This window comes from Oncorhynchus kisutch, linkage group LG13, assembly GCF_002021735.2.
Source record: "Oncorhynchus kisutch isolate 150728-3 linkage group LG13, Okis_V2, whole genome shotgun sequence".
Lineage (NCBI taxonomy): Eukaryota > Metazoa > Chordata > Actinopteri > Salmoniformes > Salmonidae > Oncorhynchus > Oncorhynchus kisutch.
The window spans coordinates 63,212,933-63,226,118 of record NC_034186.2 but is presented as its reverse complement, the minus strand read 5'-3'; the positions used below and the strand labels follow the sequence as shown (position 1 = coordinate 63,226,118).

Here is a 13,186-nt window from a genome sequence, read left to right as displayed (position 1 = left end):
CCAAGCCCTCCCTAACCCGGACGACGCTAGGCTAATTGTGCATCACCCAACGGACTTCCCGGTCGCGGCCGGCTTATTAGCAGATTTTCTGGCTTTATACACTGCACTCTTTGAGAGAGGTAGTTAGCAAACCAGGCCAAATACTCCTCAGAGACACCAATACTCCTTAGCCGGCCCACAAGAATGGAATAGTCTACCCGTATCAAAAGCTTTGGCCAAGTTAATAAAAATAGCAGCACAACATTGCTTAGAATCAAGGGCAATGGTGACATCATTGCGGACCTTTAAGGTTGCAGTGACACATCCATAACCTAAGCGGAAGCCAGATTGCATACCAGAGAGAATACTATAGACATCAAGGAAGCCAGTCAGTTGATTGTTGACAAGTTTTTCTAACACTTTTGATAAACAGGGCAAAATAGAAATAGGCCTACAACAGTTAGGATCAGCTTGAGCTCCCCCTTTAAATAAAGGATGGACCGTGACTGCCTTCCAAGCAATGGGAACCTCCCCAGGAAGGAGAGACACGTTAAAAAGGTTGGAGATAGTCTTGGCGATGATAGGGGAAGCAACCTTAAAGAAGAAAGGGTCTGAACCATCTGACCCAGATGTTTTTTTGGGAGTCAAGTTTCAGGGGCTCCTTTAGCACCTTGGACTCAGTGACTGCCTGCAGGGTAAAACTTTTAGCGAGGCAGGGGAAAAAGAGGGAGAAGCATCAGGGATAGTCGCATTAGAAGGGCTGGGAGACGAGGAAATGTTGGATGGGCAAGGAGGCGTGGCTGAGTCAAATAGGAATCCTGACTTAATGATGTGGTGATGATTAAAGAGCACAGCCATGTTCTTCTTGTCAGTAACAAACACATAATCAACTTTAATCAACATGGGCAGCTTTGAGGAGGAGGGTTTATTCTCCAGGTCTTTAACCGTTTTCCAGAACTTCTTGGGGTTAGACCCACAGAGAGAGAAACTAACTTTGACCTCCCAGATAGCCTGAGTGCACTTATTTCTCATTTGCCTGAACGAGAGACAGTCAGCCTGAGTATGTATGTGCCGAGCCTTTCGCCATATGTAATTCTTGAGGTGGAGTAACTCTGCAAGATCACTGTCGAACCAGGGGCTGAACCTGTTTTTAATTCTAATTTTCTTTATGGCGGTGTATTTGTTAAAAATACCACTGAAAATATCAAAAAAGAAGGTCCAAGCGTCTTCGACAGAGGGGATCAGGACCATTCTATACCATTTTACAGAGGCCAGTTCACGAAGGAATGCTTGCTTAAAAGCTTTTTAGCATTGTGGAATCCAAGCAGCAGTGCAGCAGGCAACAGGAGTAGGTGTCACATCCACTTGGGAGAAGCTTATATTTCTGGAGGCAGATTTCTTGTAGAAAATGCTATTGGATGGACTGAACAACAGGAGGGGGCTTCAAGGCCTCTGGATCTGAATGGGGTAGCCAGCCATTTGTTGGGCTCAAAGGCTTCGACACCTCTCGCTTCACATGTCAGTGCTAATTGAAGTTGTATCTCTTTGTCCTAGCAAGCTTGGTAGCCTGAGCATTCAGTCCTTATAAAGTAAAATATATCATTGTGATGTATTTTTCTTCTTGGCTTTTGAAAGTAAAAAATTGCTTCAGACTAAGCACTACTCACTCAGCTCCAGGTTGGATGATGTTTTCATGTCTCTGCTTTGCCAGAGCATTTGCTGTATAGCTTAGCTTAGCTTAGCGTGTGTGTGTGTGAGAGAGAGAGAGAGAGAGAGATTTACTGCACAGGGACGACAACGTACTTCAAGCTTTTCTACAGCAGGGAGACTCCATACTAAGGATTTACACAACAAAAAGCCACAGATGCAATCAACCTCAGAAGCACAACATTTCCACGCCCCCATGAAATTATATACAAACCAACTAACAGTAGCACAGCAAAGACGTATCTACCCCAAACTCCAAGTATAGCCACCCAGACTAATAAAGCTTAAGATAGACTTACAAAGTAGATGCTAAGATATACACTCACCGGACAGTTTATTAGGTAGACCACCCCGTTCATGAAAATGGATTGCTCCTACAGACAGTGAGTCAAGTGGCCGTGCCCTGTTATATAAGCAGGCACACAGGCATCGAGGCATTCAGTTACTGTTACAGTTACTGTTCAGTTACTGTTCGATTGAACATTAGGATGGGCAGTGACCTAAGCAACTTTCAACGTGGCATGATCGTCGGCGGAAGGCATGCCGGACCCATTATCTCTGAAAACAGCCATCCTCCTGGACTTTTCACGCACGGCAGTGTCTAGGGTTTACAGAGAATGGTACAACAAACAAAAAACATCAGGTCAGCAGCAGACCTGTGGGCGAAAACAGCTTGTTGATGAGAAAGGTCGGAGGAGAATGGCAAGAATCGTGCAAGCTAACAGGCGTGCCACAGACAAATAACGGCACCGTACAACAGTGGTGTGCAGAACGGCATCTCGAAACGCACAACTCGTCGATCCTTGTCATGGATGGGCTATTGCAGCAGACGACCACATGGGGTTCCACAGCTAAAAACAAGAAGCGGTTCCAGTGGGCACGCAATCACCAACACTGGACAATTGAGGAGTGGTAAAACATCTGCTGGAACATGACAGCGAGTTCAGTTTACTTGAGTGGCCTGCACAGTCCCCATTGTCAATCCAATAGAGCATCTTTGGGATGAGATGGAACAAGCCTGTTCCCAGCATGAATGCACCACCGTCCAATCTGTAGCAACTGCGTTTCTGACACCTTGTAGAATGCCCCAAAAAATTCAGGCTGTTCTTTAGACATAGGGGGGTCCGCCCGGTACTAGATGGGTGTACCTAATAAACGGTCCGGTGTGTGTATAACTATATTACACTTACAGTAAGGATAGCTGTGGCTTTAAAGTGAAACCCTTAGAAACTGCTGGGTCAGTGCAAACCTTAGCAATGTGTGTGTGTGTCCTCTTCACTTCCACATGCCTTCTAAACTACATTGTATTTAATTAATAAAATGCACCCTTTTTTGAGCATTTATAGCCTAATGCTTCTAACTTTTAGTGCATCACCTTGCACAGTGATATATGAAAATGTGTCTGAACCAATCAGATTACTAAGGTGCTCTCTTGCTGAAGACACTGCTGCATCAATTTGACTGTGTTTCCAAGCCTGCTGACATGACATCTAAAGCTTTCGCATACCATAACAATCTATCACATGCATCTGTCTCTGGCCACCTGCCATTCCTGAATAAAAGAACACTGCATATTTATTGGAACACCAGGGTGGGGGAATGTTCTGTATACATTTTGTGTACTAAGTATATATATATATGTATATAGAGAGAGAGAGAGACTCAGGACAGAGAATGTGCTCAATGTATATATACAAGCTTTGATTCTCTTCAGCTTTGATTACAGGTCAGCAAATAGCGGTCAGAAAATAGAAAATGAAGGTCAGAAAATATCAGGTGTTATGTAAATACACTGCTCAAAAAAATAAAGGGAACTCTTCAACAACACAATGTAACTCCAAGTCAATCACACTTCTGTGAAATCAAACTGCCCACTTAGGAAGCAACACTGATTGACAATAAATTTCACATGCTGTTGTGCAAATGGAATAGACAACAGGTGGAAATTATAGGCAATTAGCAAGACACCTCCCAAAAAGGAGTGGCTCTACAGGTGGTGACCACAGACCACTTCTCAGTTCCTATGCTTCCTGGCAGATGTTTTGGTCACTTTTGAATGCTGGCGGTGCTTTCACTCTAGTGGTAGCATGAGACGGAGTCTACAACCCACACAAGTGGCTCAGGTAGTGCAGCTCATCCAGGATGCAACATCAATGCGAGCTGTGGCAATGAGGTTTGCTGTGTCTGTCAGCGTAGTGTCCAGAGCATGGAGGCACTACCAGGAGACAGGCCAGTACATCAGGAGACTTGGAGGAGGCCGTAGGAGGGCAACAACCCAGCAGCAGGACCGCTACCTCCGCCTTTGTGCAAGGAGGAGCACTGCCAGAGCCCTACAAATTGACCTCCAGCAGGCCACAAATGTGCATGTGTCTGCTCAAACGGTCAGAAACAGACTCCATGAGGGTGGTATGAGGGCCCGACGTCCACAGGTGGGGGTTGTGCTTACAGCCCAACACCGTGCAGGACATTTGGCTTTTGCCAGAGAACACCAAGATTGGCAAATTCGCCACTGGCGCCCTGTGCTCTTCACAGATGAATGCAGGTTCACACTGAGCACATGTAACAGACGTGACAGAGTCTGGAGACGCCGTGGAGAACGTTCTGCTGCCTGCAACATCCTCCAGCATGACCGGTTTGGCGGTGGGTCAGTCATGGTGTGGGGTGGCATTTCTTTGGGGGGCTGCACAGCCCTCCATGTGCTCGCCAGAGGTAGCCTGACTGCCATTAGGTACCGAGATGAGATCCTCAGACCCCTTGTGAGACCATATGCTAGTGCGGTTGGCCCTGGGTTCCTCCTAATGCAAGACAATGCTAGACCTCATGTGGCTGGAGTTTGTCAGCAGTTCCTGCAAGATGAAGGCATTGATGCTATGGACTGGCCCGCCCGTTCCCCAGACCTGAATCCAATTGAGCACATCTGGGACATCATGTCTCGCTCCATCCACCAACGTTGAAAAGAAAAAGAACATTGATAGTAAAATACTACACCACCAGCCTTACATTTTGGGGCGGCAGGGTAGCCTAGTGGTTAGAGCGTTGGACTAGTAACCGGAAGGTTGCAAGTTCAAATCCCTGAGCTGACAAGGTACAAATCTGTCGTTCTGCCCCTGAACAGGCAGTTAACCCACTGTTCCTAGGCTGTCATTGAAAATAAGAATTTGTTCTTAACTGACTTGCCTAGTAAAATAAAGGTAAAATAAAAAATAAATTAAGTTTGAGGTTTAACAGCAAGAAACGTTGCACCACAGACTGTCCAGGAGTTGGCGGATGCTTTAGTCCAGGTCTGGGAGGAGATCCCTCAGGAGACCATCTGCCACCTCATCAGGAGCATGCCCAGGCGTTCTAGGGAGGTCATACATGCACGTGGAGGCCACACACACTACTGAGCCTCATTTTGACTTGTTTTAAGGACATTACATCAAAGTTGGATCAGTCTGTAGTGTCGGTTTTCCACTTTCATTTTGAGTGTGACTCCAAATCCAGACCTCCATGGGTTGATAAATTTGATTTCCATTGATATTTTTTGTGTGATATTGTTGTCAGCACATTCAACTATGTAAAGAAAAAAGTATTTAATAAGAATATTTCATTCATTCAGATCTAGGATGTGTTATTTTAGTGTTCCCTTTATTTTTTTGAGCAGTGTATTGACCAAGCATGGTGTATTGCTGATAACTTTGTGTGTACTGCTTCAACATTCAGCACTACGCCACCTATTGGTGTGAAATAAGTATTATCATGCGACATCTGGTGAACTAGTACAGCTTCTAGTAGGAAAACAGTTTGTGTAGCATAGAAAATAAAACTGCCTGGTTTACAAATTAGCTGCCATTTATTCTTTCAGAATTTCAAGTTGAGTAAAATCCTCTTTCATAACAAACCTAACAGAGAACATTGGGATATTACATGAATATAAAAGTTTTACAAAACATAACTTTTTAGAACTACATATAAACTACATAAAACAACAGCATAACATTAAAATTGGTGTATTAGACACATTTTATATCTTCAAAGTTCTTTAACATTTCTAAAATTGGATAAAAACCCTCTAAGAAATGATACTATAATTGGTGTCAGGAGAAAAGATGTCGGCTTAAGAAGAATGACATACTTCTCTCCATAACACCACCACACTTAAGAGCCATTTAAAACTATTGCAGGTTTGAACTGTGCAACCTGCTTCTCAATTTGAGAATATTTAATCCTGGGTTATTTTGAAGATTCATGTGTCAAGTTAAGATCATTTCAGGCCATGTATACAAGATGGACCAAAGAACAACAGCACATCCTTTCAGCTTTGGAGTCTCTCTCAGTTCTGGAGTGTCACATATATTTTCCCAGGACTCTTGGGTCCTAGGCATGCACAGTGCTCTGTTGTTGTTGTTTTTCAAAGTATCAGTAAATGGCCTCATCCATGTTGTCATCACTGTCCCCTCCGAACTCCTCTCCATTGTCAAAGTACGACATGATATAGTCTGTCTCCTATGGGAACACAATCAGAGTGGGAAAAAAATGCTACGTATGAGCTCATTCCAACCTTGTGAACTGTGTTTGCTCACTTTCTGTTAAATCATGCATTGGTGTCAATGGAATATGTATGGGGGAAATTGTCTCTAGTAAGGATTCAAGTCAAAGTGATATTATCTCACTGAGGTTGTGTGGGGCATGAACCCTGATGAAAATAGTAAGAAAGAGCTTGGATGTGTAACAGTTTGGCATCCATCCCTCTCCTTTCCCTAACCTGAACGAAATGACAACTGTCACCCAGGAAGCATCGTTACCTGTCAATGCGGAGCAATGGAAACTACTTCAGGTCTCAGAGTGGGTGACGTCACCGATTGAACGTTACTAGCGCACACCGCTTACTAGCTAGCCATTTAACATTGGCTACAGATGCTTACCTCTTCAAACTCTTCTTCATCATACTCCTCCTCCCCATCTTGCTGCTCTTCCTCCTGCTTCTTCTTCTCCCCTTCCTCTTCATCTGAGGTCACTTCCTCCTCTTTTTTCTCCAATGTCTGAAATATGACACAAATGAATACAAATGAAACTAAAAGAAAAAGAACATTGATAGTAAAATACTACACCACCAGGCTTACATTAAGTTTGAGGTTTAACAGCAAGAAACATTTCCCTCATCTAGTGTGCCGAGGTTGAGTTGTGTTACCTTGATAATTTATTGTTAAAACGAGAGGCTGCCTGGATCTTTAATTTAAAGACCCTTGCGCCCTTCGGTCTCAACGTAGACTTTGACCTGAAGGCATTCTTGTGATTATTGTGACTTTGCCATTGTAATTGTTTGTAAACTTGTGTAGTGAAATTAATCTATGATCGTATGCTATCCATTTGTTGTTTGTATGCTGTTCTTTGTATGACATTTGATTATTTGATTATTAACCAATGATATTAGGCCACTCTTGGCCATGATTACAGACACCTGTGTCTTCTGACACTATATAAACGAGTCATCCCGCAGTGTTTGTGATTATACCCTGATGAAGACAGCTTGGCTGTCGAAACGTTGGTATTAATTTTTTTTTGGCATCTGAGCTCCTAGAGTGTGCGGGTCTTTTATTTTTGAGTTGTGTTACATGCCTATATATGTGGTGAAGAGGTCAATAGAATACAGACTATGGAGTTAATGTCTGATGTTCTGGCTGAGTACCTACTATTCCCACCTCTAGTTTATGGATGATCTCCTCTTTGTCCACCCGGGTCTTTTTGCTGGGTTTGGGGCCCACTGATGTATCCACACTAAGAGAGGTGTCTGTAACAGACGAAAAGGGGCAAAAGCCAATCATTAGTGAAAACCAACTCCCTCTATCTATTCCCCCTCCTCTCCTTTCATTTAAAAGGCCATTCAACCAAAAGCTATATTTATCTCATAATAGAAAATGGCAGATCATTTATGTATAAGTCAGGCAATATTGTCATTGTCAGTAACCAGCAGTGATTTTATCTTATCCTTCTGTTCAAAGCAGAAGGGCAAATTGATGCATTCATGTCTCTAGGGAGACACAAGCAGTCAGACACAATATTCTTCTGAAGACACCTCTCTCTTCAGCACTCCGCCCAGGAAATAGGAAGGAAAAAAATTGTGGGCGTAATATGCTCTGAAAGAGACAGGTCTTTCGCCAGCAACGTACATGTCATCAAGTCCTGCAGGAAGCAAACTAAACAGAACTGCAGAATGAATGGATTTTTTTTTTTGCAATAGCCTTCTGTGATCACATGGTGGTGGGTGGGCTTTCATAGTGAATCTGTATCACTCACAAAAATGTCCAGTCAGTCAATGTGAGGTATAAAACAACACTGTATCATCCACTTACTCTCTTTTAGGGGCTTCTTGACACGGATTCGAAGCTCTTTTGGTAGCCTTTTCCAGTCTGGCGTTAAAAAACAAAAATCAAACATAACCAATCAGCAGACACAGGTTCTACAATAATGTTTTTACACAGCAATGACCTTGTGAAAATGATGGAATGTTGGTTCACATCCGGTAAAGCTGAGGGACTAAAACCTCAAATTGTTTTCCCAATCAGCCTCTATTCAGCAGACCCTAATTGTGAGCGACAGCTCAATTTCTCCCATTTGAAACGCTTTGGGTCACCTGACAGTTTCAATCAGGACCGTTCACACTCCATTGTGGCTGACATCTCTGGGGCGGCGTAGCGAGTGATTTCATACTGCTTCAGGATTAGATCATTGATTCTATTAATCCCTGTTTAACAGTGTTATGCTGGTAATCAGATTGTACAATGCAATCCTTCTAATACATGTTCCATAGTCTCTATCTCCTTTCTGTTAAATTTTTTTAACTGGAGGTATGATGCAGCTGACTCACCTGGATTCCACTCAATGGTGTTGTCTGACGGCTCACTGTTCTGATATTTATCAGAATACCGCTCCACATCTGAAAGTCAGACAAGAAGCTCATTCATTTCTTAAACATGGTACAAGAACAAACATGTCTTTGAAAAGAAAGCCTCTGTGTATTATCATGTCTACCTCATTTGCTGCTCCCAAATGTTCTTATCGAAGCATAATTGCTTGACTGAATAATTGAAAAATATTTCCACCCCTGATTTAGGTAATGTCAGCCAAACCTTGTATCACCTAAAATCTTGTATCATTTTAATAAAATAACACCATTGGGAGCTGCTGACAGTGACAATACATTGACTGTCTAATTTCTGCTATGTTTGGATGTCTGTAATTATTATTTTCATCGCTAACACACAGAGATGGTGTCTTCCCAGGCTTAAGTACCTTTCTTGGAGACGGCTTGGCGGACATAAAATGGTAGGGTCTTCATGTTTCCCCTGAACTCCTGCTTCAGTGCCAACATGTACTCTGCTTCCTCTCCCATCACCAAGGGGACAGGCTTGTGTTCCATGGGCTACATGTGCACAAAAAACATAATACATATTAGGCTAGTCCTTAAAACGACAACAAAAGGCTCAATGCATGCTTTCCCAAAATAGCATGCTCTTATTTGCTCCCAACCAAACACATATCTTACTGTCTCAATACATTTAAACAAAAAATGTCAGCCCTGGATGTTGCTTAGACAAATAGAAAAATCAGGAGAAAAGACTGAGAATAGCCTCTAAATAAAGCCAATATTTGACAACAATGAGGTGCATCCAAAATGAAAAATGACAGCTACAGGGTCAGTCACATCACCCCTTACTTACAGGGAACAGAGGTGTAGGCTGGAGAATTGAAGGTGGCAGGTTCTCCCCTTTCCCAATCCCGACTGCCTCGATACTGAAGCTCATGTACCCCTTGCCGCGACCTCTGCCGCGGCCCAGGCCAGCCATGGAGCGAGCACACAGCGGGGGGGGGGGGGGGTTCACAGGTAAATCTGTCAAGGGAGGAAGAATGCAATGGGCACTAAAAGAGTACTGAGTAATAGCAATTCTATTTTCCCAAACTATCTGTGTAAAGCTACAGTTGAAGTCGGACGTTTACATACACTTAGGTTGTATATCATTAAAACTAATTTTCAACCACTCCACAATTTCTTGTCAACAAACTATAGTTTTGGCAAGTCGGTTAGGACATCTACTTCATGCATGACACAAGCCATTTTTCCAACAATTGTTTACAGACATATTATTTCACTTTTAATTCACTGCATCACAATTCCAGTGGGTCAGAAGATTACATAAATAAATCATTATCTCTACTATTATTCTGACATTTCACATTCTTAAGATAAAGTGGTGATCCTAACTGACCCAAGACAAGGAAGTTTTACTAGGATTAAACGTCAGGAAATGTGAACAAAAAAATATTTGGCTAAGGGGTATGTTAACTTCTGACTTCAACTGTATATAAGCTTATTTTTTATCCTGGCCAGTGCCTTGCAAAAGTATTCACCCTCCTTGGCATTTTTCCTATTTTGTTGTAAACTGTCGAAACGTCCTTTCACTGTCAACTGCGTTTATTTTCATCAAACTTAACATGTAAATATTTGTATGAACATAAGATTCAACAACTGAGACATAAACTGAACAAGTTCCACAGACATGTCCCTGAACAAAGGGGGAGTCAAAATCAAAAGTAACAGTCAGTATCTGGTGTGGCCACCAGCTGCATTAAGTACTGCAGTGCATCTCCTCTGAATGGACTGCACCAGATTTGCCAATTCTTGCTGTGAGATGTTACCCCACTCTACCACCATGGCACCTGCAACACTCTACCACCATGGCACCTGCAAGTTCCCGGACAATTCTGGGGGGAATGGCCCTCCGATCCAACAGGTCCCAGAAGTGCTCAATGGGATTGAGATCCTCCAAACCAATCCCGCTCCAGAGTACAGGCCTCGGTGTAACGCTCATTCCTTTGACGATAAACTCGAATCTGACCATCACCCCTGGTGAGACAAAACCGCGACTCGTCAGTGAAGAGCAATTTTTGACAGTCCTGTCTGGTCCAGCGACGGTGGGTTTGTGCCTATAGGCGACGTTGTTGCCAGTGATATCTGGTGAGGACCTGCCTTACAACAGGCCTACAAGCCCTCAGTCCAGCCTCTCGTAGGCTATTGCGAAAGGTCTGAGCACTGATGGAGGTCTTGTGCATTCCTGGTGTAACTCGGGCAGTCGTTGTTGCAATCCTGTACCTGTCCGCAGGTGTGATGTTTGGATGTACCGATCCTGTGCAGGTGTTGTTACACGTGGTCTGCCACTGCGAGGACGATCAGCTGTCCGTCCTGTCTCCCTGTAGCGCTGTCTTCGGGGTCTCACCGTAGGGACTCCTCATGCCTCCTTGCAGCATATCTAAGGCACGTTCACGCAGACGAGCAGGGACCCTGGGCATCTTTCTTTTGGTGTTTTTCAGAGTCCGTAGAAAGGCCTCTTTAGTGTCTTAAGTTTTCATAACTGTGACCTTAATTGCCTATCATCTGTAAGCTGTTACTGTCTTAACGACCGTTCCACCCCTAAGCAAGGGACACAACCAAGCGGCACTATGAAGACCAAGGAGCTCTCCAAACAGGTCAGGGACAAAGTTGTGGAGAAGTACATCAAGGTTGGGTTATAAAAAATATCTGAAACTTTGAACATCCCACAGAGTACCATTAAGTCCATTATTAAAAAATGAAAAAAAAAACATGGCACCACAACAAACCTGCCAAGAGAAGGCCGCCCACCAAAACTCACGGACCAGGCAAGGAGGGCGTTAATGAGAGGCAACAAAGAGACCAAAGATAACCCTGAAGGAACTGCAAAGCTCCACAGCGGAGATTGGAGTATCTGTCCATAGGAACACTTTAAGCTGTACACTCCACAGAGCTGGGCTTTACAGAAGAGTGGCCAGGAAAAATCCAATGCTTAAAGAAAAAAATTTGCAAACATGTTTGGTGTTTGCAAAAAGGCATGTGGGAGACTCCCCAAATATATGGAAGAAGGTACTTATAAATGCCTCCTGAGCTAAGTTCACCTGTCATACCCCATCACAATTCAATCAAAATTATAAGCTTTTTTTACTCCATTGTTTGTAAACAATGCAATAGTAAACAAACACTGTATAGACTAAAAACTAAAAACATGGTTAAAACTATAATTTTAGTCTCATGGATGGTCTGGGTACCAGTCTGGAACTCTTTTCTTTTGCATGTGACATGGAGTGAAATGAATGGAATATAGCCAGATAAGGATATAATGAGATGCTTGTCTCCACCCTAACAATAGGATTAGTTGTCCACAGAGTGGAACGGTGGGCTGTCAACTCTTTGGATTGGTGGATACATTTTGTTATTTGAATAATTTAAAAAATATATTCGATTAAGGGTGTTGACATCAACCACTAGTATTCAATGGAGCTTGAGATGCTATGCTAGCTTCATGAATATGCATAGACCTGCTCTAATTTCAACAGGGAAGTGTATCACACTTTTATCAGTACACTCATAGCAACCTAAGCATTAGAAAATGTATATTAGATTAAACAAGCCTCACGAAACAAAATAACAATTTATATTTATCTGGACTAAATTCAACACTATGATTTCGCCCCCATTCAAAAACTCCTCATCTGCTTAATAATTAAGGATATGCTTAAGTGGACAGTTTTTGGGCAGAAATAGGGCTCTCTGGTAACCAGGCTACCATCCTCCAGCTGCGTACCAAATCAACGCCAGGTGTTGCAGGAAGGCCAAGAAGATCATCAGGGACCCCGTAGCCTAAGCATCTCTGAATGGTGGGGTCCCTGCTTAGTTGTTGTTGGAATCGCATTCTGCCCCTTTAACAGCTACCAGCAAGTTACCTATCTAGTTTTGTGCGGCTTGCTAACTTGTTCCATCTTACCTTCTAGTGATTTCAGTGATATTAACTTGCTTGCTCAGATAACTTGGTTGCACAGTAGCTACATGACAGCTGTAGCAAGTAAGAACTTGCTAGAAAACGACTAGCGCCTAACGTTACTATCTAGTTAGCTAGATAACGACGTTAGCTAGTGCTGTCAGATTTATCACGACAAAATATCGGTCACCAAGACAACGTGCTTACTAACTAACCATATCAACTTATTCACGACCTCCCACCTTCTGCGCCATAGCTAGCTACTAATCTTAAAATATTAAAAAATATTAAAACATCGAAGTTAACGTTAGCTAGTTTACAAATCCGCGGGCTACGTTATTGTTTACCAAACACTATGTTGTTTGCGGAACTCCAGCGACTTGGGGTCGACTACCCTGCGCTACACTGCCCCCTGCTGTATTGGAGTTGAATACATTCCAGAACCTCATTCCAGATGCAGTGTCTCGCCAAAAATTATGGTCACACTTTTGCTTGCCATCTGAGAGATCAATATGTCTGTACCATACATTCATTTCGATTAGCTGAATGTCATGGCTGAAATGTTATCTAATGACCATTAATGACTAATGACCATTGTCAGGTGCAATTGTAAATGAGAACTTGTTCTCAACTTGCCTATATGGTTAAATAAAGGTGAAATAAAAAATAAAACAAAAAATTAAGGTTTGAGC

The 13,186-nt window shown here is 42.9% G+C and overlaps 1 protein-coding gene across 6 annotated transcripts; it reads right to left on the bottom strand.

Moving 5' to 3' along the window:
• Positions 1-5,499: 5,499 nt before the first annotated feature.
• On the bottom strand, positions 5,500-12,905 carry polr3glb (RNA polymerase III subunit GL b). 6 transcript variants are annotated; one of them, XM_020497958.2, is made up of 8 exons: positions 12,501-12,905; positions 9,387-9,556; positions 8,959-9,088; positions 8,534-8,602; positions 8,019-8,075; positions 7,368-7,456; positions 6,591-6,707; positions 5,500-6,171 (listed from the first exon to the last, which is right to left on the bottom strand). In XM_020497958.2, the coding sequence occupies exons 2-8, from the start codon at positions 9,510-9,512 to the stop codon at positions 6,085-6,087; spliced, it is 675 nt and encodes a 224-aa protein (XP_020353547.1). In that variant the 5' UTR covers positions 9,513-9,556; positions 12,501-12,905; the 3' UTR covers positions 5,500-6,084. The 6 variants fall into 6 exon arrangements, with proteins under 6 accessions (XP_020353547.1, XP_031642738.1, XP_020353546.1 ...); XM_031786878.1 differs by having other exon boundaries at positions 7,359-7,456; positions 12,321-12,879; XM_020497957.2 differs by having other exon boundaries at positions 7,359-7,456; positions 12,501-12,879.
• Between the last annotated feature and the right edge of the window lie 281 nt (positions 12,906-13,186).